Source organism: Orcinus orca, chromosome 6 (assembly GCF_937001465.1).
Source record: "Orcinus orca chromosome 6, mOrcOrc1.1, whole genome shotgun sequence".
In the NCBI taxonomy this organism is placed as follows: domain Eukaryota; kingdom Metazoa; phylum Chordata; class Mammalia; order Artiodactyla; family Delphinidae; genus Orcinus; species Orcinus orca.
In genome coordinates, this window is record NC_064564.1 from 113,241,036 (window position 1) to 113,267,056 (window position 26,021).

The window sequence follows — 26,021 nt, forward strand, 5'->3', positions numbered from 1 at the left end:
GCTTCCGAGAAGGGAGTAGGGTCCGGAGCTGAACCCCCAAAGCTAGCGGAGCTTACTTGGAGACACTTTTTGGGGTTAGGTGAAACGGGGAGAATTTTATATCTGTGGAAGTAGGTTGCCTGGGTTTCCTCATACTTAGAGACCTTCCCTGTCCGTGCTATCTTTCCCGCATAAAAGGCCCTACTTAGCGCAGTAGGGATCGAGTCCTTGTGACTTCTCCTGCGCGTCGTCGCCAAAGGAGCTTGAGGAGTCGGCCTTGCCCCGCCCATCCTCCCTGGGAAGTCCTACAGTGCCCGCTGCCATGAGGACGCTGCTGCGTGGGGTCCTGCGCCCGCTCCGCGCGTTCCGAAGCCGTCCCTGGCCCGCTGCAGGCAAGTGGTGGGGCCGGGAAGGAGTGCTGGGGACCCGCCACGTCGCTGTTCCCCCCACCCACCCCCCCCGCTCCTTTCACCGCGGCTGTTTTCTTTCCCCGCAGATGTTCCCCTTCGAGCCACGAGCCATGGCACCGGCCTGCTCTACCCCGAACACATCCCCACTTCCCCGCTGCAGAAGGCGCTGCTGGCCGCGGGCTCTGCTGGAATGGCGCTCTATGACCCGTATCGCCACGGTAAGGCAGCCCACGCCGGCGCTTCCTTGGGGCGGCTTGGGGTCTGGGCGCGCCCTTGCCTTGCCTTGAAAGCCCGGGGAGGTCCCGGACACTGTCAAAGCCTCCGTTTGCTTTGGGTAACTGGAGACTAGAGTAGTCCAGGGTACCCAACCCTGGCTGCACCTCATAATCACCCGCAACATTCATAAAAATGCAGATGCCTGGGTCCCACCCTAAACTTACTCAATTCGAATCTGCCGGGAGTGGGAGAGGAGGGGAGGGGAGGGAGGAAGGGGCGTGGAATCTGAGCTTCTGCCTTTTTAAACTTAAAAAGTTTAAACTTTTTAAACTTCCTAGGAGATTCTGTCATCCAACCACACTGAGAACCTCTGGATTAGATGATTTATGAGGGCCTATCAAATTATAACATCCCATTAGCATCTTAGATAGTGCATGGCACATAATAAATGCTCAATAAATGTTTGCTGGATGTTTTAATAGAACGTTTTGGGATCCTACAGTGTTTTTCTCATCTCCTCCAGGATTCTTAAGTCTGGAAAGTACTGTTACTCCTTCTAGTAAAAACGATAATGCTAACTGCTCACTGAGCCCTTGTTTTGCTTACTCAGTGTGCTGTTTTATATGAATGTTGTGATTGATTTTTCGCATTAACCCTATATGAAAGGTATCACCTGCGCTTCACAAATTAGGACATTGAGGCTTGGAAATGTGAAGCCGTTTGCACACGGTCACCTAGATAGTGATCACACCAGCCCTCAAACCCAGCTCTCTCTGATACCAAAGCCTATACCCATCCATGGAGACATGGTATTCTGTCGTGATGATGGATGTGGAAGTGATTTATGGACTCTTTAGAGCACTGTGCTAACCAGAGCCATCTCACCCCATGAAACTAACAACCATAGTAGTAACTATAGATATATTGAGCTTTTACTGTGTGCCAGGTGATTCACTAAGTGTCTAACTTGAATCTTCATAACTAAGAGGTAGATATTCTGTTTTATCGTGTAGGAAATTAAGGCTCAGACCAGGTCAGGTAACTTACCTAAGATCATATTCTCCATTTGTCCCCATTTCTTTCCTTTCAGACATGGTTGCAGTTCTGGGGGAGACCACAGGATGCCGTACCCTGAAGGTCCTCAGGGACCAGATGAGGAGGGATCCGGAGGGTGCCCAGATCCTGCAGTAGGTCCCAGCTTTGCCTGGGGGATTGAGGGCGTTCTTTGGGGATTCTGGTCTCTCTGGAATCACGTTGTGTTCCTCTAGGGAGCTCTTCTTGATACCTTGGCCATGGATGATTGCACAGGCTGGGCACTGCCCAACTCCGTGGGTACCATTCACATAGACACTGTGATGACCCCTGGGTAGTGCAATATGGTGGCCTCAGCCCAGTTCCAGCAACAGGGCTCTTGTGCCTTCACTAAGGTCCCATAACATATGCTGCCTATAACCCCCACCCCTCAGTGCCCTTTGTGAATACCCTGATCACATCTGAGGCCTGTTTACCTAAGGCAGGAACCATAGCCTTAGCTTGTGGTAGTCTCCTCAGTCCCTGCCACTGGCCTGGCCAGTAGTAAGTGCTCCATTGGGACTTGTGGCCCCATTGCTGCTCTCTTCCCCTTCACCTTTCACACCCTTGATCTAGTTGGACCTTTCACCTGCCTTTGCTGGTGCCCTCCCAATACCTAAGTCCTGCCTTCTGCCCCACAGGGAGCGTCCCCGGATCTCGCTGTCCACCCTTGACCTGGGCAAGCTCCGGAGTCTGCCTGAGGGCTCCCTTGGCCGCGAGTATCTCCGTTTCCTGGATGTGAATGTGAGTTTCCAGCTTCTGTGCATTTGGGAGTCACCAGGAAGGGGAGAGGAAGGGCACAGGAGTAATGTCCTGAGGAAGGAGGAGCCTGAGCTGCCAGCATGGGCAGGAGTGCCTTGCAGTCTCTTGCGCCAAGGCTTTGTCATTCTCTATGGGACAGGCAAATGGGCCGGGAACATCGCTGCGAGCAATTACACTGGCCAGCACTTATTAACCTCTTACTGCGTGCCAGGTGCCAGGCTCATACATGATCTCACTGAATCCTCCCAACAACCCTGCCAAGTATGTTCTATTATTATCTCCTTTTATTTTTATTTATTTTTTTATAAATTTCCTAATTTATATATATTTTTTGGCTGCATTGGGTCTCCTTTGCTGCGCACAGGCTTTCTCTAGTTGCTGCGAGCAAGGGCTGCTGTCCATTGAGGTGCATGGGCTTCTCATTGCGGTGGCTTCTATTGTTGCGGAGCATGGGCTCCAGGCGCGCGAGCTTCAGTAGTTGTGGTGCGCGGGCTTCAGTAGTTGTGGTGCATGGGCTTAGTTGCTCCGCGGCATGTGGGATGTTCCCGGACCAGGGCTCGAACCCGTGTCCCCTGCATTGGCAGGCAGATTCTTAACCACTGCGCCACCAGGGAAGTCCCCATCTCCTTTTCGTAGATGAGGAAACTGAGGCCCAGAGCAGTTAAACAACTTACTGATTTCACAAGCCAGTATTAATGGAGGTAGTATTCAAACCCAGATTATGTTCTTAACTGTTGCATTGTGTCCCCCTGTTCTAGAGACAGTGTCTTCCCTGGGTTTGACAAGTGTGGCACTCTCCAACCCCAGGCAGAGAAGACAGGGACTGGGGGCAGAGTCCCATCTATCAAGGGACTCATTCATTTGTTCAGAATCGGTCATGTGCCATCCATTGTTCCAAGTGCTGGGGATACAGTGGCAAACTAGACAGACAATGTCCTGCCCTCATGGAGCTAATATTCTAGCTGGGGAGGTAGACTATAAAGCAGTAAAAGAAGAAAATTTTCATATAAAAATTCAGGCAAAATATTTATTTAGTACTGTTCTAGCGGGTGGTGCTGTGAGGACAGCAGTCAACATGATAGAGGACGGGGCGGAGTGGGGGTGGCAGGTGGCCACTTCTAACAGGGTGGTCATGGGAGCCCCTGCTGGGGAGACTTGGAAGATGGGGAGGAGCCAGTTCTGAGGAGAGATGGGGAACCGCATTCCGAGCAGAGGAACTGGCAAGTGCAAGGCTCTGGTGGTTAGGAAAAGGAAAACTGTCCAATGTGGCCAGTATGACCTTAGAGGAGTGAGTTGGGGGGAAGCAGGCAATGGGCTGGGAGGTCAGCCTGGCCCAGCCAGACCCTGCCTGCCACGGGAAGTGTTACCCGAAAACTGCGTTTGCCTCTTGGTGGGTGCTGAGCCAAAAGAAACAATCAAGCCAAAGATGGGGAGAAGGAAGGATTTATTACTTGCAGCAAGTAAGGCGAACACTGGGGAGCTTTCCCAAAGCAGTGTCTGTTAACAGCAAAATTGGGGAAGTTTTAAGCTAAGGGTATATGCGTATTCATAAAGGGGCTCGAGCAGAGGAGAATTCAGCGCAGAATTGGGGCAGAGGTCAACGAAGTCCAAGTCTTAGTTGATTGAAGTCAGGAGGGTCAGGAAAGGTCAACATCATCATTTCTTAGGTACTGACTAGTCCGGGATCTTAGCATGCAGTTACCATCCTCCACCTGGGTGTGGGCCTTCGTTCCTATAGAAAAGCTTAAAGATACACATCAGATTGTTATGTATATTCTTTGAGGAGGAACGAGGACACTGTTTTATTGCTGAACTATTGGGGTTTTTTTTTTCATTTTTATTTTTATTTTATTATTTATTTATTTATTTTTGGCTGCATTGGGTCTTCCTTGCTGCACACGGGCTTCCTCTAGTTGCGGCGGGCGAGCGAGGGCTACTCTTCCTTGCAGTGCACGGGCTTCTTTTCGCAGTGGCTTCTCTTGTTGTGGAGCACGGGCTCTAGGCACACAGGCTTCAGTAGTTGTGGCTCGCGGGCCCTAGAGCGCAGGCTCAGTAGTTGTGGCGCATGGGCTTAGTTGCTCCGCGGCATGTGGGATCTTCCCAGACCAGGGCTCGAACCCGTGTGCCCTCCATTGGCAGGCAGATTCTTAACCACTGTACCACCAGGGAAGTCCCTGAGCTATTGTTTCTTGACTGCTTTTCCTCTGTTCCTACATTCCTTTATTCCTTGAAGATCATTAATTACTGAGACCTGTTGAAGGGCAAGCATTGTGTCTAGGCTTAGGTCACAAAATGGCTTAGGTCAAAATGGCTTCTCTAATGTCAAGAATGCCATGCCTCGTTCTTTTTCTCCAGGGATCCCCTACCCTATCTGCTTAGAGACAGAGTCTGTATTTTGTAATAGAAGCAATAGGAAGCCATCGAGGTTTCGAGCAGGGTAGTAACATGATCTGATTTATAGAAGGACCCAAGGATATAGCAGGGCACCTTCCCTGTCCCTTCCCCTCCCTGCCCCAACACAAATACTTCCCATCAAAGCGCCTCTGTCAAGTGGCTCTCCAGTCCAGCTGCAGGAGCCAGCCAGGCTGGAGGAGGTGAAGGAGTGAGCAAAGGTTGCTCTAGAACTGGGTTTCTCAGCCTTGGCACTGTTGACTTTGGGGGCTGGATAATTCTTTGTTGTAGGGCTGCCGTGTGCATTGTAGTTTGTTTAGCAGCATCCCTGGCCTCTACACACTAGATGACGGTAGCATTCGCCTTCCCAAGTTGTGACAACCATAAATGTCTTCAGACATTGCAGATGTCCCATGGTGGACAGTTGAGAACCCCTGCTTTAGGAGATTATTGTCCCTGAGAAAATAATCTGTTCCACATACTCTCCTAACACTTGCCTCTGCCCCATTTTATACCATCACCCGGAGATTTCACCAAGATGCAAGTTTATTTCATCAGTGGGAAACCCACAAGGGTGACCTGCTCCAGGTGCCACCCAGGAATGGAGAATCTTCTGAAGTTCTCCTAGAGCCTTTTGTCCTCTTGTTGTGGAGGGTATGGGACTGCCAAGGCCCCCCTGGGTTCGCCTTGTTCAGCCACAGCCTTAGTTGTGGTAACAGCCCTAGAGACTGTGACACTTCTGGAGCCTGGAAACCAGCAGCCCACACACCGTAAAAGAACACCTTTGTCCCAGCAGAGCTTGAGATCAGAGTTCAAGGTGAGGCCACCCTCCCTGAGGCTGACTCAGAGGGGTGGGTGGTTGTCCTTGTGGCATCAAGATTACGGGCATGGGCTCTGGCGGGCATGGGCTCTGGCGTAGCCTGAGTTAGAAGTCTGTCTTTCTTCCCAGCTTTAAAGCCCTGGGCAAATCATTTGACCTCTGAGCCTCAGACTCCTTATCTGAGGTAAGGAAACCTCATGTTTATCGTCCAAGGCACTTATATGGCTGATTAATAATGGACGCTAAGGCGACTGGCTTTGGAATCCAGCAGGCTTTGTTTCGAATCCTGACTCAGCCACTTGATTAGTCAGCTGTGTGAACTTGGGCAAGCTGCTTTATATCTCTGAGCCTCATTTTTCTTATCTGTATCTGAGGCTCATAACAGTATCTACGCCCAGGTGGTCTCAGGGATGCAGAATGACGATATGTGTAAAGGACTTCATACAGTGCCGGCACATAGTAGGTACTCAATAAATGTAGGCCGTCACTGACCACCTTCAGCTTCACACAGCAGGTAGAACTCTGTAGAAGAAATTAGGACCTGGGACCCAATGAAGTCACAGACACAGACCATGGCACAGGGCCAGCAGCCCCAAGCAATAAAGGCATCAAATCCCTTGGCCTCTGGACAGGCTGAGGCCATGCTTTGGCACTAGGAAGACCAGGGTGTCCCTACTGTGCATGGGTGCTGCCAAGGACTCAGAGAGGGTGGGTAAAGGAGGACAGTTGCCATCCCTACCTGAGGTCAGAAAAGTGCCTGGGGCTGGCCTTTTACTCCTGCATTTAAGGTATGTTTATTCATCCAGGCCCTGGAGATAGAACAGTGAGCCCCCGTCCTGTGCATCCTGTGCTGCTGACAGCCTGCTGCAACACTCTTCATAGCAATAGTGTGTAAGCCCCATAGGTAATCTGCTGCTAGCAGATAAATAAAAGCAAATAGAAACAGGTGGAATTAATTTCAATAAGATATTTTGTTTAATCCAGCATACTAAAATGTCATTTTAACATGTAATCAATATTTTTAAATTATTGAGATTTCACATTATTCTCTTCATACCGTCTTCGAAATCCAGGGTGCACTTTACATGTACAGCACATCTCAGTTGGAACTTGTCACATTTCAAGGCTCAGTGGCTGCCATGATTGGCTGCTGTACTGGACAGTGCAGGTCTAGACGAGAGACGTTAACAATCACACGCACTAAACGTCACGATACAATCATGTCGAATGCCACAAAAAGGTACGGGTTGCTGCAAGAGACCATAAGATAGGTAGGAATTGTCAAGGTGAAGGTGAGGGGGGAGGGAAAGAGCATCCTAGGCTGGGAGCAGCTCATCTGACGAATTCGGGACTTTGGGTGCTTCTTGTTTTTTCCCCCCCATTTTATTTCTAATTGTGGTTTTAAAAAATAATAATAACCTAAGATTTACTGTGTTAACCATCTCTAAATGGGCAGTTCAACAGTGTTAAGTATAGTCACATTGTTGTGAAACCAATCTCCAGAGCTTTTTCATCTTGTAAAACTGAAACTCTATATCATTAAACAAACAACTCCTGCTTCCCCCCACCCCACCCCCAGGGGTTTCTTTGCCATAGATTCCAACAGGGTGTGTACATTATGTGTGAGTTGGGGTAGGCAAAGGGGGCGCCAATCCACCATATTCCCTGCCTGAGGACTCCCCTGTCAGCAGCTATGCACAGAAACAAAGTCCCCAGAGATTTTTGGTGGGGTTTGAATTTGGTGGGTGTGGTTGAGAGTCAAGGAGAGGCTGGCAAATTGGACCCTGGGAGCCATCAGGAAGGGGTCTAGGGGAGGTTCATGGTTGTCAGAGGGTCTCCCCAGACACCAGAGCGCCCACCCGGTTCGTGGACAGTGAGGAGCTGGCATACGTGATACAGCGGTACCGGGAGGTGCACGACATGCTCCACACACTGCTGGGGATGCCCACCAACATCCTGGGTGAGTGCCAGCCAGCCAGCTGCTGAGTGCATCTGGAGTGGGCGTGGGGCATGGGTGGGGCAGGGCGCTCCGGCCAGCCAGCGTGTCTCCCAAGTCTGTCTTCAGGGCAAGGGCAGGGCACACCTGTCCAGCCACCCACCAATCAGCTGGCCCAGTGCCTCATTGTTTGCTTTACCCAAACATCTTGGTGCACCTGTGCCGCGCATCCCCTATCCTGCATCCCCACTGCCTCTTACGGCTCCTACACTGATGTAGCAGCATCCAAACACCAGGGCTCCCTGCCCTGTTCCGGTTGTTAGCTCCCTGCGCTCTGAAGCCCTCAGCAATTCCCTAAGGCTTGGAGTCCTCAGCCTGGCTTTCGGAGTCCTCTGCATTCTGACCCCAAGCTTCCTTTCCAGCCCTTATTTCCTTCTGCTCTTTCTTGCACCCTCTCCCCAACCCCAAGCCAAGTGCCCCAGGGCCCAGCACAGGCTGGGACTGGGCACTGCTGACCCCTAGTAGAGATTCGGAGCAGAGCAGATGCCTCACTGTGTCCTGCCCTGAGCGGCAGCATCACTGGCCTCTCCTCCTGGCCCCTGCTCACCTCCCACCCCATTCCCCACCCTGCCTGCCAGGGGAGATCGTGGTGAAGTGGTTTGAGGCTGTCCAGACCGGCCTGCCCATGTGCATCCTGAGTGCACTCTTCGGACCGATCCAGCTCAGTGCCCAGTAAGTTCTCAAGTGGTGAGGGGTCAGGGGAAGGCTCAGGGCTCCAGGAAATAGAGAAGAGCCCACAGCCTTTCTGAGCAGCCCCAGTGGTTCTCAGGAATCCAGGATGGGAAGAATGGGGCAGAGAGGTGAAACTGGCCTGGCACAGGGGCTCCAGGACTATGAATGAAGCCTGGACGTTTCATAGGACTCTAGGGTCTTTGGGGCCAGGCCTCAGTATCGGCTGAGAACAGTAGAGTCAGGGAACTGGGGGGGCCAGGGGGATGCAATCTGGCATTAGTTTCTGCAGTGAGGTAGCCCTCGATTTAAAGCTGGGCTTTGGCATGTTCAAAATGAGTGGCTTTAGGCACAGGGCTTTACCTCACTGAGTTTCTGTTTCCTCATCTGAAAAGTGGGGATAGCAACTACCTCCTTCTTGGGTCTGTGTGAGGATTAACTGAGAAAATGCACATCCACTGCAGGGAACGTGGTGTGCCCAGCACTCAGGACCTTATGTCTTTTGTCTTCTTTTTCCTCTGCTGCCCTACAGAAACCTGCAAGTGCTGGTCTCGAAGCTGATCCCATGGGCAGTTCAGAATGCGCGCAGAGCCCCGTGTGTCCTCAACCTGTACTACGAGCGGCGCTGGGAGCAGCCCCTGAAGGCTCTACGGCAGGAGCTGAGCATCACAGAGCCCCCCATGCACGTCCAGGGCCCAGCCTAGGCCCTGAGCCCCTGAGCCCCTGAGCCAGAGGGCCTGGCCTGGCTCCCAACCCCCCACCCATGCTTCCCCTGGGGGTGGAGCACTCCTTTGCCATCACCTTTGAACACTGACCCTTGGATGCCACTAATCATAATTTATCATAACCACTGCTCAGTGGCTTTGAGGGCCAACTCGGGAGGGAGCAGGCAGTGGTGGAGCTCCTAGGGGAGCCAGGAGCTGCCCAAAGAGAACTGAAACAGGAGGGAAGGGGGCAGGGCACAACCTTTGAAAGAACAACAAAGCCCGAGGACAGGACATAAACTGATTAAAACCAAATGGGTCCAAGATGGCGGACAAGTCAACTTCCACTAGTCCTTGAGCTTCAGTATACGCTCACTGCAGCACGTCATCAAGCTAAGTGACACACCCCCAGGCGCCATGACAGTTCCAAGGATCCATAACGATCAAAAAGTGGGCTGTGGCCCAATTCCTGGAAATCCCTGCCCCCCCCAAAAAATAGCTGGAACACTCCCCCCACTCATTAGCCTATGAAATCACCCACCCCTGTAAAAACTGGCAACCCACACACCCTGGGGCCTTTCTCGCCTTCTGAGGTGACCCACGCTCTGTCTGTGGAGTATGTGTCTCTCTAACTAAATCCACCTCTTACCTATCACTTTGTCTCATTGAATACTTTCTGCAATGAAACATCAAGAACCTGAGCTTCATTAAGTCCTGAAACCAGGTGTGTGATCTCAGTTGGAAGAGTGTGGGTTTTGGTCGGGTTCGAGTCCTGGCATGTGGGTTCAAGTTCCAATCTGAGGTGCACGGTTTCAGAACCATGTGTGCGTAGGAATCAGTTGTCTAGGCTCATGCCCAGATGGCTCAGGTCCACAACCCCTGTTCCCAACCCCTCCCTGCCAGCCAGGGTTCTCTGGGTGCCAGGCTGGGGCTCTTCGCAGGAGGGAGGGCTGTAGCCAACTCCCAAGGCCTGAGAAGAGGGAGGCAGGGGGAGAGGCGAGTCTCTGCTGTCTGAATAAAGGCTCCCATCAGGTCAAGAGTCTGCTTCTCCTGCCTTTGCTTCTCCCTGACTCTGGCAGCCTTGGGCCTTCGAGCACTGAGGGCAGATGTTCCCTCCAGCCTGAGCTTCTGCTGCTTGTCCCTTGTCTGGTCTGAGGTCGGGCAGACTGGGATTCAAATTCCCCACTCCTCCTCCGCTTTCTAGTTGAGGGACTTAGGGCAAGTCCTTTCACCTCTCTAGACCTGTTTAATCATAAGTAAAAGGGGGATGAAACAGCACCCACCTCCTAGGGTTGCTGTGGGGGTGTGTGAGGTGATGCCCAAAGAAAGGGCCCAAGCAGGAGCTGTTTTATGGTGGGTTTTTTTTTTTGGCTGTGTTGGGTCTTCGTTGCTGCACGTGGGCTTTCTCTAGTTGCGGTGAGCGGGGGATACTCTTTGTTGCGGTACCCGGGCTTGTTATTGTTGTGGCTTCTCTTGTGGAGCACGGGCTCTAGGTGCGCAGGCTTCAGTAGTTGTGGCACGTGGGCTCAGTAGTTGTGGCACGTGGGCTCAGTAGTTGTGGCTCACGGGCTCTAGAGCGCAGGCTCAGTAGTTGTGGCACACGGGCTTAGTTGCTCTGCGGCATGTGGGATCTTCCCGAGCCAGATTTTGAACCTGTGTCCCCTGTATTGGCAGGTGGATTCTTAACCACTGCGCCACCAGGGAAGCCCTCTTTTTTTGAAAACAAAATAAATTTATTTTATTTATTTTTGGCTGTGTTGGGTCTTCATTGCTGCGCGCGGGCTTTCTCTAGTTGCGGCGAGCAGGGGCTACTCTTCGTTGCGGTGCGCGGGCTTCTCACTGCGGTGACTTCTCTTGTTGTGGATCATGGGCTCTAGGCGTGCAGGCTTCAGTAGTTGCAGCATGAGGGCTCAGTAGTTGTGGCTTGTGGGCTCTAGAGCGCAGGTTCAGCAGTTGTGGTGCACTGGCTTAGTTGCTCCGCGGCATGTGGGATCTTCCCGGACCAGGGCTCGAACCCCTGTCCCCTGAACTGGCAGGCGGATTCTTAACCACTGCGCCACCAGGGAAGCCCCAAAATTTCATTTTTAATTCCTATAAACATACCCTGAAAACTGTCCTTCCTCATTTTTAAGGACTTTGACTGGACTAAGGGATTAAGGAATCTATTTAAGGACAAGTGGCAACTGTGGATGCCCAACGTGTTTGATTATCAAGGAACCCAGTTTTCAGAGGTCCAGAGTGACACAGTGGGTGGGAAGTTGGCAGATGGCCCAGAACTGGGTGGCATGACAAACGTGGTCACAGCCCTCAGGGTCCAGACCATTCAGAGGCCAAAGATACTTACGGGTCTCCAGATCCGTGCCCTTCGTGCCACCAAGTGTGCCGGGTTGCTTTCAAGAGACCAAGGATGGGAAAGGGTTCCTACGCAGCAATCCCTACACCAAGTTTATTGCTGTCCCAGAAGCACAGGTGCCAATCTGAGGTCTGCAGGAGCCTTTGGGTCTTCTGAACCTTGTGGCCTTGGAGGCCGTAAAATTTCCGAATGGAAGTGAAGGAGGAGCTGTCAAAATTTGACTCTGATGGGACTCGAACCCACAACCTTTGAATAACCACACGAGGCCAGCTAGAAGTCCAATGCGCTATCCATTGCGCCACAGAGCCAGTTGCTAGATTCTTCACACCCGACTCGCCTCTGCCTGAAACAGACTTTTTAGCGTTCTTCTAGGTGTGGCGCCGGGCCTTTGCTGAACTCTGCTTGGGTCCGGGCGCGGACTCCAGATTCCCCGCCAACGGTGCGGTGGGGGTGCTCTCCCCCACGTCCGGACGCCCAGGGATTGGGGGTCGGGGTCCAGGCAGAGCCCGCCTGCCTCCTCACTGCCCCGGGGGCCTCTGCTGTCCGGCGGGGCTGCGCGGCGCGGACTACAACTCCCAGCGTGCCGCGCGGGGCGCCGCCAGGAGCCGTCGCGCGCGTAGGACGGGCTGGGTCGGGCGGCGTAGGGCTCGCGGAGGCTGCGCGGCGTTGCCAGCTCTGCGGCGTGCTCACCCTGGGCAAGGCGCGGCAGGCGGCGGTGCCGGCCGGCGTAGCCGGTTTGGATTGCGGGAGGCGGGCGGGAGGCGGGCGGGAGACGGGCAGGGGAGGAGTCCCGCGGACGGGCGGGGCCGGCCGAACTGCTGGGCCGTGCAGGGCGCAGAGCCGGGGAAACGCTGCTGAGACTCGGCTCTGTGCGCCCAGGAGCGGCTGATGCTCCTCCGCGCTCCCCACTCTGCTACAGCAGCCGGGCCGCATCTGGACTGCGTGCTCCGCGGCGGGGCCGACAGCAGGTGAGCACAGGCTAGGACAATGGGTCCCCGGGCGGGAGAATGTGCCCGGCCGAGTCCGGGGAAGGTGGCGGTACCGGTCTGGGGTGGGGGGCGCGCCCTGCTGCTCTGTCTCCTCGCCGGGCGCTCTGCTACCCTGGCTTTTCTGGGGGTCAAGGCGGTCCGCAGTGACCCGGGATCGGGGCCCGGGAGATCTGGGCATCCCGTTCCCTCCTCGTCCCATCCCCCAGCTTTCCGGGACGGGTCCTTGTCTTTTGCCCTGGCGGGCTCTGTTAGTCCAGAGGTCTGAGGACCTTGGAGACCCTTGGCATTGGAGTTGGAGGCGCTGGTTCGTCCCCCTCCCGGCTTTTGCTTTTCGTGTGGAGGAGGGAGAGATGGTGTAAGGGTTCCCTGTGGTCCAGACCATGTCTTCGTCCTGGCTTGGAGAATCTCAGGCTACCTCATAGACGTGACCTTCAGCCCCTCCCCAGGAACAGGAGAACCTGAAGGAAAACAGTCCCATCTGCTGCCCCTTGAGCAAGTCTGTAAAGCACCAGGAATAGAGTCCAAGAGTCCTAATCTCAGCCCTGCCAGCCGTTCCTCTCCCCTTAAGCCCCAATCCCCTAAGATTCATCTAAGTGGCTTGCTGAGTGTGTTTGTGGGGGTGACTTCAAGCCCCTCTTCCTCTCCCTCAATCACCTTTCCCTTCTGTGCGGTCACCTCTCAGGCACCTCCAGGCTCTCACCTGTTTTCTCCATCGCCCTCTGTGGGCCAACAGAGGCATGGCACTGCCTGGACCTATGGGCAGGGACTGAGCAGGGCCCCTTCTCAAGAAGTTGCCCCTTTGGGTGTTGTGGCTTGGCCTGATCATCCACAGAAACTCCGTAGGTCTCTGGGTGGGGAGTCGAGCCCGAGGCACTCAAGTCCATACCCGCTTCAAGGCATTTTGGTTGGGATCCTGGATGTCAGGAGAGTGGACTGTCTTCTTTTGGTTGGAAGGGCCTCTGAGAGCAATTCTCATTACACCCATTGCACAGAGGGGAAGACTAAGGACTGAAGTGGGAAAGGGACTTGCCCAAGGTTATTCAGAGAGTCATAGGCAGAGATGGGACTTAGGGGCTAGAACCCAGCCTCTGACTCTCAGCCCTGGAACTCCTCACCTCAAGTCCCATGCCTCTAGCCTGACCCTTCCCGACAGCCCCAGAAAGGGACCCAGTCCTCGGCTACCCTACTCAATATGGCCTCACTACAGGTTAACCCTTTGAGATGATAGTGGCCTGGTTGCCCAAGCCAGTAGGTAGGGGATCCAGGCATTTGGGTCCACTGACTGCCCTGTGCCCACAGGCCACAATGCTGCTTGGGGCGTCTCTGGTGGGGCTGCTGCTGTTCTCCAAGCTGGTGCTGAAACTGCCCTGGACCCAAGTCGGCTTCTCCCTGCTCTTCCTCTACCTGGGGTCTGGCGGCTGGCGCTTCGTCCGAGTCTTCGTCAAGACCGTCAGGCGTGATGTCTTGTGAGTACCTGGTACAACCCTTCCTGGGTTTCCTACACTATGCTGGGCTCCTAATCCCCCAAATCTCCCCAGGCCAGACCCTATGGTCTCTACCAGCACAGGGCACCCAGGCCCCAAAGGAGCAGTCTGTGTTCCACACCCTTCCCCTTGCAATAGTATGTGGTACCTCCGTTGCCAAGGTCAAAGTCTCCTCCCAGGGAATCTCCTTAACTTGGTGCTCTTTATCCTGGAGCAGACTTGGGGTCCTGGGACATACATCAAACACCGGGCGTGTTGAGGAGACATCTGTAAGGAGTCCTAAGAACATGCTCTAACTTGTGAGAGGGTGAAGAAGAACCCTGTGGAGGAGGCCCTGTCCTCCAGCTGGCATGAGTCTGACAGGGCACTGAGTTCTAGAGCAGGCCCTGAATCATGTCAGGGAGAATCTGCTTCCCAGAGAAAGTCAGGGATGGTCCATGGGGATATCCTGTACCAGAAACACCTGCTGCTACCTCCTCTGTGAAAAGCGCTGAGCTGACTCTGGGGCCTGGGGTGGGGAGGGGAATGAGGCAGCCCCAGACCTGGGCCAAGCTTAGACTGGTCAGGGAGACCGGAGGGGACACAGTCAATCCCTAAACTGGCAGTGCCATGCGGGCAGAGACCCTGGCAGTCTTAATCACGGTAGTATCCCAGTGCCCAGCACCCCGACCCACACCCAGAACAGGTGGCTCGGCATTTGTCAGTCTGAGTTGATTGCAAAAGGAGGTTTCGAGTGGCCACTGCAGGAAGGGTGGTCGCAGCAGAGAGCTGTGGGAGCGTGAACAAAGGGAGATGGCTTCAGGCCCGGGCCCTGGGGAATCAGAGGAGGCCTCCTGGAGGAAAAGCAGTTGTACTTGAGAGTCATCTCAAGGAAGTGGGAGCGGGGGACTCCAGCCAGAGGGCACGGCATCAGCAAAGGCACAGAGGCTGGGGGGCCAGGAGAGTTCAGGGGTCAGAGGTGGCACGGGTGGGGCAGGAAAGGAGGATGTTGCCAAGTGATTCCACAAACACTTATTGAACATCTACCCTGTGCCTGGCACTGAGCAGCGCCCGGGGGCAAGATTGTGAACAGGGCGGACCTTGCTGGGCTCACCGGGAGGGAGACGGGACAAATCGCAAACTCGTCCTTTTTCACTGCAGCAGTTACGGGGAGAGGGACAATACGGGGGTGTGGGAGGTCCAGGAGGAGGAGTTTGGACTTTGACTTGGGGCCCTGTAGTCGTGGAAGTCCCCAACAGAGCAGCAGACTCAGAGCAGAGCTTAGAGTGTACTTGGAGTTGAACTCTGGAGCCGGACAGGACTGAGGTTCAAATGTCAGCGCTGCCACGTTCCACCCGTAAAGCCCAGGGCAAACCCTGGCACCGGTTTCCTCCTCTGTACCGGGGAGGGAGTAATCGCCCGGGTCCCTGGTGTTATCGGGTCCCTGATGTTATCGTGCAGCATCAGTGAGCCGCTGCATGTATCGCTGCCCCGCACACAGGTGCTGGGAAAGGGGTGTCACAAGTGATCAGACCAGGGCCTCCGGACCCCCACTCCCAAGCCCAGCAGTCACAGCTCCCTTGCTCATCCCTCTCCCACCCCACACCCAGTGGCGGCCTAGTGCTCCTGAAGGTGAAGGCCAAGGTCCGACGCTACCTGCGGGAGCGGCGCACGGTGCCCATCTTGTTCGCCTCCACGGTCCAGCGCCACCCGAACAAGACGGCCCTGATCTTCGAGGGCACGGACACCCACTGGACCTTCTGCCAGCTGGATGACTACTCAAGCGGCGTGGCCAACTTCCTGCAGGCGCGGGGCCTGGCTTCGGGCGACGTGGTCGCCCTCTTCATGGAGAACTGCAATGAGTTTGTGGGCCTGTGGCTGGGCATGGCCAAGCTGGGCGTGGAGGCGGCGCTCATCAACACCAACCTCCGGCGGGACGCGCTGCGCCACTGCCTGACCTCCTCCCAGGCCCGGGCCCTCATCTTTGGCAGCGAGATGGCCCCAGGTGAGCCCCGAAGGGGCAGGGGATAGGCAGGGAGTCCCACGGGACTGCCACAACCCCCCCCCCTCCCCCCCCCGCCTCCAGCCCTGGGAGAGTCTGTGTGTCTCACCGGTTAAGGGCATGAGCCCTGGAGTCAGATGGCCTGGGCTGTGCCCCTGGTAGGCTGGAGACCCGAGTGAGACCCTGTGCTTCAGTCTCCTCACCATAGCACCTGCCTCCTGCTATTTCCAGGGAGACACTTCACCTGAAGTATTAACACAGTGGCCGATGCTAGGTGACCCCTCAGACATAATGGTAACTGTTCTTGTGACTAATTAGGCCTCATCTATAAAATGGGGACAAGAATCTGTTCCCTGCTCTCCTGCAGAGCTTATGTTTATTGGCCACCGCGTTGGGCACTGACCACGTGCTGAGTTTGGGGCTTTACAAAAGCAGCTCTAATCTCCACTAAGCCTGGTGAGGTAGAGATTGTCATCTTGGCTTCACAGATGAGGAGACTGAGGTTCAGAGTGGCGTGAGGCACTCACCCAGAGCCACACAGCTGTTAAGTGACAGAACCGGGGTTTGATCTCTGGCTTTGACCACAGTGTCCCTGTTCTCTCTCCCCATGCTGCTGTGACTGTGGAATAATGGGCAGGAGAGGTTCTTAAGATGCTGAAAGGGGAGGAGGAAAGATGCAGCAGGGAGAGGGGAGAGGGTTGGACAAGTCAAGAGGAAGCCAGAGGAGTTGTGGCCGTGTGGGCCAGACTGGCCTACGCTCAGGGCGGGTGAGTATCTGGACATGTGTAGTGCACAGGAGAGCCTGAGAGAAGGTTCCCACCCTCTGAAGAGGCTGGAGGGCTGCCGGCCTCTGACCCCCCACTCCTCCCTCCTAACCAGTCCCCCATAGACTAGCATAGTACAGTGGGTAGGGCCATAGTAAGCCTTGGTGTGAGATAGAGCTGACTTTGAGTCCCAGCTCCAGCATATTCTAGCTGTGAGTGAATCCCTCCCATTCTCAGCCTCAATTTTCTCATCTGTAAAATGGGCGGTTATTGGTACCTGTTTCCTGGGGTGTGTGCACAGGAGCATGCATGTAAAGAGCCCGTGGTGTAGTTAGCCAGCAGCTAATGGGAGCCGTTGCTCCTCTCAGCATCTTCCTTACGACGAGGTCCCAGGTGCTTCACCCATGTCTCTGCCCTACCCAGCCAGCCTCCCCTGACAACATGCTCAGCCCCGGCACAAGCAGAGGTCCTGGGAACACGGGGTGTCCTGGCCTGCCTGCTGATCTGCCTTGTTTCCCCGACAGCTGTCCTTGAGATCTGTGCCAGCCTGGACCCCTCCATCAGCCTCTTCTGCACCGGTCCCTGGGAGGCCAGCGCAGTGCCCGCCGGCACGGAGCACCTGGACCCCCTGCTAGAAGATGCCCCTAAGCACCTGCCCAGCCGCCCCAACAAGGGCTTCGTAGGTGGGCCCCTCACCCCCACGGGGGGGTTCTAAGATGGCCAGGGACAGAGCAGTGGCCTCAAGGCCTGGGTTCTTCTGTAAACTTGCTGCGTGACCTGGAGTGAGTCATGTCACCTCCCTTTTCCATCTGGGAAAATGAGGACAGTGATCCTGGGCTTACTACGAAGGCTGCATGAGCTGATGTGTGTGAAAGTGCCAGGCACACAGAACGCAGTTCTTGAACAGCCTTCGTTGACGCCTGACTCGCGCAGGATCACGTGGAACCCAGGAGGCTGCCTCGCCTGAGTTTGGGCTGCGCTTGGACCAGGGGCGAGACCCTTTGCATGGTCACCCACCACCTGTTCAGCGCAGGCCCCTGTTGGTCTGTGATCCCCTCCCTGCTCTGGGCTGCCTCCCCCCGACTTCTGAGCAGCCTTCCAGGCCCTCTCACCTCTCTTCCTGCCCACTCCAGCCCGCCTCCTGCAGCCCACGGCTTGCTGCATCGCCTGGGTGTTCAGAGCCTGGGCCAAGTTCATATCCCAGCTCTACTGCTTCCCATGTATGACCCTGAACACCTGAGCTGCCCTTTGAGCCTCGGTTCCCAGAGCCATAAAATTGGGGATGGCAACAGAACCTGTGTTTGAGGGTTGGAAAAGGTCCAGTGGAAAGCTAGGGTATGACCGGAAGTGCTCAGTAACTGGCCGTCATTGTCATTATCGTTTAACCTCTGCCGTGTGTGGATATGGTCCGCCGGGTGCTTTTTTAAGCTCCTTGAGGGCGGGACTCTGGCTGGTTGAACCTGGCACCAAGCCTAGGGCTGACATACTGCATGCGCCCTGAGAACTTGAGATAGTTACTATATAACGTGCAGAGGCATTCCTGACCTCCTGGAACCTCCAGCCTGGTGGAGCTGACCTCACACAGAAACCATAACGTGACAATCCCTGGTCCTGGCAGTGGGGGAATACAGAAATGGTCAGTGGTGCAAAAGCTACCTCTGCACCCGGCTTCCTGCAGCTAACCCTCCCCACGCAGTAGGCATCACCTCCTTCGAGAAGCCCTCCCTGGTGCCACCTCTCCTCCCTGGAGCCTGGGTCAAGCGCTGCAGCTGGGCTTTGGCAGGCCCTGTGCTTCCCAACACTCTGCGCTCAGTATTGGAAATACCCGTGTCCTCATCTTCCTGTCCCACTTGGCTCTCACCTCCACCCAGGCAAGGCCTGTGCTCATCTTAGTCACTGATGTCTCCCCGGGCCTGGCACAGAGCGAGGGCTCGGAAAAAGTTCGTTGAAGGAAGCAGTGCAGGCATTAGAGCAGAGAGTGGTGCCTGGGGTCATCAGTGTAGGCTTTCTGGAGGAGGTGTGATGGGAGTGGGTGTTGAGTGATGTACACCTACAGATGTCTGCCTGCCTGACTCTCTGCCCAGCCCTGTGCTGCCCCCTCTCACAGCCATTCCTGTGTCTGTTTTCTTCAGATAAGCTCTTCTACATCTACACGTCAGGCACCACAGGGCTGCCCAAAGCTGCCATCGTGGTGCACAGCAGGTAAGGGGAAGGTGCCCTGGGGGGAGGCCTGGGGATGGTGGGGCCTCGGAGCCGCTCCTCCTGCCTTTCCAGTGGCCCACAGAGCCCTTGGCCCTCTGCCCTCCCAGGTATTACCGCATGGCTGCCCTGGTGTACTACGGCTTCCGCATGCGGCCCGACGACATCGTCTACGACTGTCTCCCCCTCTACCACTCTGCAGGTATTCCAGGCCTGTCCACTCAGCCTCCAGCACCCCCAGAGTCTTGGAAGCCCCACCCTTCTTGGCAGGCAGCATGTTGCAGTAGAAACATTTGAGCTTTGGAGTCAAATCTGGGTTCAAATACAGACGTGGGCATTGATCTCTGAATGAAAGTGGCCACACCAGCAAAAGTGGTGTGTGTGGCTGTGTCCCGCAGGGCACCTGGGCTGGTCTGACCATTCAGGTCGCTTCCACAGGTATGCACAGTCTTAGGAGCTGCTTGGTCTTAGGAGCTTTTAGAAAGACAGAGATGGAATAAATGTAATTCCTGCCCTCAAGGTGCTTAGGGTTTGGCTGTGTGTGTTTGGGGCAGGATGAATGATGGGACCCTATCCTGACTCTTAATACAAGAAATGGCATTGAGTATGGGGAGAGGCAGGGAGCAGGAGCTCAGTTCAAGGGAAGAGCCCAGTGATGGCCTGGAAGGCTTCCTGGAGGAGGTACACCCAAGGCAGGCAGATGTGAGGTGCAGAAGCTAGGCAGGCTAGCTCAGTGCCCCCTGGCTGAATGGTAGCGTTACGGGTATGGGAGCAGGAGCTTGGGGCCAGCTCCAGAGGCCTCAGAGGACAGTCTAAGGATTGCGTACTCAATCCTATAGGCACTGGGGAGCCATGGAAGGTGTCTGACTGGCGAGAGAGATATGACCAGTTAGTGTTGGAGGGACAGGACAGGAGAGAGAAAGGGAAAGAGCCTTTGAGGAGATTGGGCTGTACAAGAGGAGGCTCTGGAGGGAAGGGTCTCCTGTCTACCTGACCTCTGAGGCCCACCCCTCTGCCTTCAGGAAACATCGTGGGAATCGGGCAGTGCCTGCTCCATGGCATGACGGTGGTGATCCGGAAGAAGTTCTCAGCTTCCCGCTTCTGGGACGATTGTATCAAATACAACTGCACAGTGAGTGAGAGGGGAAGGGGATGAGCATCCCCATCCCCTCGGGACCCTCCCGCCAGGTCTACCCAGGGACATCAGTCTGACAGCTGAGGGCAGCCAGCCATTTATTTGGGGCAACACTCCCATTGTTCAGATGGGAAGACTGAGGCCCAGAGAGGGAAGGGATTGCACAGCCGGCCCCTGGGGTAGTAGGGGTAGGGGCTTGGGGGGTTGGGGGGCAGTGAAGTAAGAGTAGCCTCAGGGGCCCAGACTCACACCAAGTCCATCCCCAGATCGTGCAGTACATCGGCGAACTCTGCCGCTACCTCCTGAACCAGCCACCCCGGGAGGCGGAAAACCGGCACCGGGTGCGCATGGCACTTGGCAACGGCCTCCGGCAGTCCATCTGGACCAACTTTTGTAGCCGCTTCCACATTTCCCAGGTGGCCGAGTTTTACGGGGCCACGGAGTGCAACTGCAGCCTGGGCAACTTCGATGGCCAGGTGCGGCCCAGGTTGGGGACGCAGATGGACCACGGAAGGCACGGGTGGCAGAGGGGAGAGCAGAGTTCCAGTGTGGGAGTGTGGGTGCTGGAGGCCCCCCGCAGCCCCCAGACTGTCCAGTTTCAGGCCCATGGTGGGAGCAGCTGGGCCTGAGTCTCGGCCTTTGCAGGTGGGGGCCTGTGGATTCAACAGCCGCATCCTGTCTTTCGTGTACCCCATCCGGCTGGTTCGTGTCAACGAGGACACCATGGAGCTGATCCGGGGGCCTGATGGCGTTTGCCTTCCATGCCAGCCAGGTCTACCCTAGGGTTGCAGTTGGGGGTGAGAGTGGGAGGGGGGCTGACTCAGGAGGGGGGTGGGGCCGGTGGGTGGGGAGCCCCATCCTGGTCAGCAGCCAGAAGTCATCTTCTCTGAGGGCTTCCAGGCATTTATTTCTTCATCCGTGCATCCGTTCAGTCACTGTCCCATCCACCCAGTCCCTTCGTGCACTTTCGTGTTGTGGACCCTGGGCCCAGGCCGCCTCAGCCCCCCAGCTCTGTGCCTGAGTCCCTCACCTGCACGTGGTTGTCCTGAGGAGTCCATGTGGTACAGAACGTAAAGCTCTTTAAGCAGAGCCAGGGCCCTGGGAGTGCCGGCTCTGGCTCTGGTTAGGCCGTCCGCGTAGGGCTTGACCACCCTGTCATTTGTTTGTTCGACTTTCCATCCATCTGTTCAGTGACCAGACTTTACCAAGACGCTCCCTGCCCTCGGGGCTCCCGGGGTGGGGCGGGGAGAAGTGGGCGTTTCTGTGGACAGCTGCAGGGTGCACTCAGTGTGAAAGAGACCCCAGGGCAGGTCTGACCCCGCCTCCCCTGCCCACAGGTGAGCCGGGCCAGCTGGTGGGCGCCATCGTCCAGCAGGACCCCCTGCGGCGCTTCGACGGCTACCTCAACCAGGGCGCCAACAACAAGAAGATCGCCAAGGATGTCTTCAAGAAGGGGGACCAGGCCTACCTCACCGGTGGGTGGGCACCTCTCCCTAGGCCTTTGCCGCCCCTTGGGGTGGAGGGGGAAGGGGCCTTTCGCCACCCTCCGAGAGCACCTCCCCGGGAACCCCCGGGACCCAGCTCACCCAGCTCCCCTCTAGGCGACGTGCTGGTGATGGACGAGCTGGGCTACCTGTACTTTCGGGACCGCACGGGGGACACCTTCCGCTGGAAAGGCGAGAACGTGTCCACCACGGAGGTGGAGGGCGCGCTCAGCCGCCTGCTGGCCATGGCCGACGTGGCCGTGTATGGCGTCGAGGTGCCAGGTACCCGGGGAGGCGGGAGGTGCCGGCGTGTGTGCGGAGGGGCCGCAGGGGCCATCGCCAGCCGCTCACTGCCCACTCTGCCACCCCCAGGAACCGAGGGCCGGGCCGGCATGGCCGCTGTGGCCAACCCCTCTGGCAGCTGTGACCTGGAGCGCTTAGCCCAGCTCCTGGAGAAGGAGCTGCCCCTGTACGCCCGCCCCATCTTCCTGCGCTTCCTGCCTGAGCTGCACAAAACAGGTCTGTCCCTACCCCCGACCCCAGCTCCAACTCGCAGGTGCCAGGCCAAGGCCCCTTCCTGGGTCCTTCTGAGAGGCCGGGGTGCCTGTCGTTTTGCCTTCACCCACAGCCTTGCCAAGTGGTTGGTAACCTGACCTACCTGTGGGCAGACCCAGTCTTCAGGGAGAGAGGGGGCACCCATTCTCAGTGGGACAGCTGAGAACAAATACCGACCGAGTGTCTAGTCTGCTCCAGGCACTGTGCTAGGCCCTGGGGGTACAGGTGACAAATTTCGGCAGGACCTGTGCCTTCTGGGAGCTTCTAGAGCAGCAGGGGAGGCAGCCACAGGATGAGGAATTCCAAAGATAAAGAATGGAATGCAGATCAAACTGACAGGAAAGTGAATGAGGGGGTTGGGGGTGACTGGGAGGCTCCCCTGAGGAGGTGCGGTTTCAGCGGAGACCTGAGAGTGAGAGGGAGGGAGAGAGGGAGGACTTCGTGGGGGTGGGAGGCCTTCCGGGCTCTGGGAACAGCCACTGCGGAGTCCCTGAGGCAGGGAGGCACTTGGCTGCTAGAGGAATGAAAGGAGGCCCCTGAAGCTGGAGCAGTGAGGGGTGGGCAGCGGCGTGAGGTGGGATGGCAAGGGCAGCATGGGGGCCTTGTGGGCCGGGGAAGGGGGCTTGGACTATACCGGGGGCAGTAGGGAGCCACAGAAGTGTTTGAGCAAGGTAGTGACCTGGTCAGATTCCTGTCCTGTGTGGAGGCTGGGGGAGGCTGCAGGTGGCCCAGGGGGAGGGGCGAGTGGTGGGTCCACCGGCACACGGCGGGGTGGTGCCCTCCTTCTGTCTGTCGGTCCTCTCGGGAGCTTCTCTGGGCAGGCAGCTCTGAGGCTCATGCCCCGACCTCCCCTCCACTCTCCTCAGTCCTGGCTGCCTCCAAACTTACTTAGGGCTCAGAACAACCATTTTATTTGCTCACAATTTGTGGGTCAGCCGTTTGGGGTTAAGTCCAGCTGAGTGTTCTTCTGTTGGCCCCATCTAGGGTCAAATAGTGCCATCGGGTGTAAGAGGGCCACCCTCACGTGGGGCTTCCGGCTGGTTGGCTCTGCAGTGACGTCCACAGAACGGTGGTGATGGCAGTGTGCTCTAGCTGCGCTCTGCGCTCTCCGTCACGGCAGCTACCAGCCCCGAGCGCTTGAAGTGGGACCAGTGTGACGCGGAAACTGAATTTTAAATTTCGTTTCATTTTAATTAAATTTGCGTAGCCACATATGGCCAGTGACTACCCACTTAGCGCCCATCTAAGCAGCCCTTCCTGGGGTGGTTCTGCTCTGTTCCATGTGGTTTCTCCTCCTTCAGAGGCTAGACTGGTCTCAGGGCACCCCGAGAGGGTGGGGATGGAAGCTGCAAGGCCCCTTGAGGCCTAGACCACCCACAACATGGCCTCTTCCGCATTCTGTGAGTCAGAACCAGTTGTAAGGCCAGTCTGGATTCAAGCAGCCGTTGAGAAAGACTCCATGTCTTGCTGGGAGAAGTGGCCAGTCCACGCGGCAGAGGAGTACCTGGGGAGAAGCTGTAGCCATTTCTGGCATCTATCACACCTGGGTTCAAATCCCAGCTCCATTGCCTACGAGCTGTGTGACGTTGGCTCAGATATGTGCCTCTGAGCGTCAGTCTTCTCATCTATATAGAGGGGCTAAGACCGTTGATTGAAAGATGCATAATTTATATTACATACTATTAAGGGGAAAAAACACGAATTGAGCTATTTCAGAGATGTTGAAATCTGAAATCTTGTGCATCTTAGAATCCATAGAATATGGTTGTGCACCTGCCCCTGGGGTTGATGTGCAGATTGCATGAGATCACGCCTGTACCTGGGAGGTGCTCAGATGAGGGGGAGCCATCAGGGAAGACCTGCGGTCTGGTCCTCACTCTGCTGTCACTCAGCATGTGGCCCTGAAAGAATAGCTTCTCTTCTTCAGGTCTCCGTTTCCCTGTCTGCAAAAAGGCGTGGGGAACTCGGCCCCTTCCCCTTCGCCGGGGCTGCTCTGAGGAGTGATACATAATGTAATGGGTGGAGCCTTTGCAAACTGTAGAGGGCGGTGCCCCTCCTCCCATGCCTCCCGTTTCCGGTGTCCTCTGCAGCCCTCCTCTCCCTTCCTCAACCCTGGCGGGAGGGCGGGTTCTGAGAGCTCAGGCCCCTGCCCTACACCCTTCTGACCCTTCTTCCCCCTTGTCTTCTCCCTCCCTCAGGGACCTTCAAGCTACAGAAGACAGACCTGCGGAAGGAGGGCTTTGACCTAACAGTTGTGAAAGACCCACTGTTCTACCTGGATGTCCGGAAGGGCCGCTATGTCCCTCTGGACCGAGAGGCCTACACTCGCATCCAGGCAGGCGAGGAGAAGCTGTGATTTGCCCCGAGTCCCTCTGAGGGCCACCGGATGCTGGACCCAGAGCACCAGCTCCCACCCCAGAGGGTTCCTGGGCAAAGCCAGACCAAAGCAAGAAGGGCCTGGCCTCACAACCCCGAGGTGCCGACCCCCACCCCTCAAAACTGCCAAGGGACTCACTGCTGCCTCCCCCTCCCCCCAAGGCTTTCTGTGAAAGCCTCATCTCCATGTTGTGTCTTCAGGGGGCCTCTGGGCCCCAGGCTGAGACTGAGACTGGGCCCCTCAGGATGATGTCTTAGGGCAGGACAGGGGAGGTGGAGGGTCACCAAGCACTCTCCAGAGAACAGGCAGCTTGTAAACGGGACCAGGGCAGAAGCCCCCAGACCCAGGAAGCCAGCAGAGTGGGCGGGGGCAGCAGTGGCCGTTGATCAGGTGTCCGAATAGGATCCAGGCCCTGGAGCCACTCAAGCGTCCTCAGCCCTGCCGGTGCCTCTAGGAGGGCAGGAGAGGGACTGACCTGTAGCAGGCAGCCTGGACCTGTAGCAGGCAGCCTGGACGGGGCACCCGTCTCATCCCCCTCTCTCTGGGTACCTGCCTGGCTGTCCCTCAGGCAGGGCCTCTCTGTCTTTGTGGGTCTGTCCTTGTCCCCTCCTCCGTCTCCGTCCTGGCCTGGCTATGAAGGGAGAAGGGGTGGGGGGCGCTCAGGGGCCAATAAACTCTGCCTTCCTCCCCCTGCCCGTGTGATGCCACCTGAGCTCACCCCATCCTTCTCAGGCCCCAGCTTCTGCCCCATTCACTCCTCCATTCATTTGTTCATTTGGACTGAGGGATATAGCAGGTTATCTTAGATGGGGGGCAGTTCCCACCTGAGCCTGGCAGGGTGTTTTAACAGCATGATCTTGAGAGTCTAAACCAGCTGTGTCACGAGCTTGCGCGTTGGGCAAGTGACTTTGTTGTCTCTGTGACAAGGGAATGATCAGTTAGGATTCAGAGAGCTAAAGGGAGCCAGTATGAGGAAAGGGCTGTTCAGAGCCGTTGAGGGAGGAAACCCTAACCCAGCACAGGGTCCCATCTCCAGACCCTTGCCCATGCTGTTCCTTCTGCCAGGGGTGCATTTTCCCAGAGGGTTTGGCAGGGGGGCTGTACAAGGCAGAGCAGGGCTGCCTAACCGTCTGGGTAGAGTCTAGGAAAGCTTCCTGGAACAGTGTTTGCAGAGCTGTCAGCAGTGCCAGCGGAGGGCCAGCTGTCCCCTAGGGCCCAACCCCTGGAGTCGCACGCAGGCTGGAAATGTGCACAGCCCAATGGAAAGGGGGTCCACCCCAAGCCAGGGCAGCAGGCAGCGTGTGTGCCCCAGGGCATCATCTTCACTATTTAACCCTCAGCACCGTCTGTCACTTGACTGAGGTCACACAGCAAGTAGTGGGGACGGGAATGCCAGCCCCAGCCCCTTGCCCTTCCCGCTGCTCCTTGGTGCAGAAGGCAACAGGAAAGCCAGATGGGCTTCCATTCCACGCATGCTTGTGGAGCCAACTGTGAGCCACACCCCAGGCCAGCAGCTGACTGGGTGGTGGGTGACCAGGGTGAGAAATCTGGGGTGCCTCCTGGGGGAGTGACCTTTGAAAGATAGTGGAGTCTGGTGCCACTCTTGGGAGAAGAGGGAGGCAGCGCTGGAGTTGGCCCCTGGAGAGCGAGGCTGATGCGGGTGGGGTTTGGGAGTGGCAGGC

General features: G+C 56.4%; 2 protein-coding genes and 1 non-coding gene across 3 annotated transcripts; 2 read left to right on the top strand and 1 right to left on the bottom strand.

The window, feature by feature from the left end:
* The first annotated feature begins 23 nt into the window (after positions 1-23).
* On the top strand, positions 24-10,057 carry COQ4 (coenzyme Q4). The gene is made up of 7 exons (XM_004269155.4): positions 24-371; positions 476-607; positions 1,696-1,792; positions 2,318-2,420; positions 7,480-7,609; positions 8,224-8,317; positions 8,847-10,057. Exons 1-7 carry the CDS (start codon positions 302-304, stop codon positions 9,016-9,018), a joined length of 798 nt encoding a protein of 265 aa, XP_004269203.1. The 5' UTR covers positions 24-301; the 3' UTR covers positions 9,019-10,057.
* A 1,532-nt stretch (positions 10,058-11,589) lies between these two features.
* Positions 11,590-11,679, bottom strand: TRNAR-UCU (transfer RNA arginine (anticodon UCU)). The gene is given in 2 exon segments: positions 11,590-11,625; positions 11,643-11,679. It is a non-coding gene; the product is annotated as a tRNA-Arg (tRNA).
* Positions 11,680-12,128: 449 nt separating this feature from the next.
* On the top strand, positions 12,129-25,032 carry SLC27A4 (solute carrier family 27 member 4). Its single transcript, XM_012532822.3, has 13 exons — positions 12,129-12,339; positions 13,660-13,826; positions 15,434-15,828; positions 17,114-17,272; positions 18,722-18,791; positions 18,899-18,990; positions 19,811-19,920; positions 20,190-20,399; positions 20,569-20,695; positions 21,261-21,398; positions 21,525-21,689; positions 21,780-21,926; positions 24,161-25,032. The coding sequence occupies exons 2-13, from the start codon at positions 13,666-13,668 to the stop codon at positions 24,316-24,318; spliced, it is 1,932 nt and encodes a 643-aa protein (XP_012388276.1). The 5' UTR covers positions 12,129-12,339; positions 13,660-13,665; the 3' UTR covers positions 24,319-25,032.
* The last annotated feature ends 989 nt before the right edge of the window (positions 25,033-26,021 follow it).

Excerpts from the sequence above, each read along its gene's own strand:
- SLC27A4 (XM_012532822.3), top strand. The coding sequence starts at position 13,666 with ATGCTGCTTGGGGCGTCTCTGGTGGGGCTGCTGCTGTTCTCCAAGCTG. Across the intron at positions 13,827-15,433 it reads ACCGTCAGGCGTGATGTCTT|TGGCGGCCTAGTGCTCCTGA; the intron begins GTGAGTACCTGG and ends CCCCACACCCAG. Across the intron at positions 15,829-17,113 it reads TGGCAGCGAGATGGCCCCAG|CTGTCCTTGAGATCTGTGCC; the intron begins GTGAGCCCCGAA and ends TTTCCCCGACAG.
- COQ4 (XM_004269155.4), top strand. The coding sequence starts at position 302 with ATGAGGACGCTGCTGCGTGGGGTCCTGCGCCCGCTCCGCGCGTTCCGA. Across the intron at positions 2,421-7,479 it reads TCCGTTTCCTGGATGTGAAT|AGGGTCTCCCCAGACACCAG; the intron begins GTGAGTTTCCAG and ends CATGGTTGTCAG. Across the intron at positions 7,610-8,223 it reads GATGCCCACCAACATCCTGG|GGGAGATCGTGGTGAAGTGG; the intron begins GTGAGTGCCAGC and ends CCTGCCTGCCAG.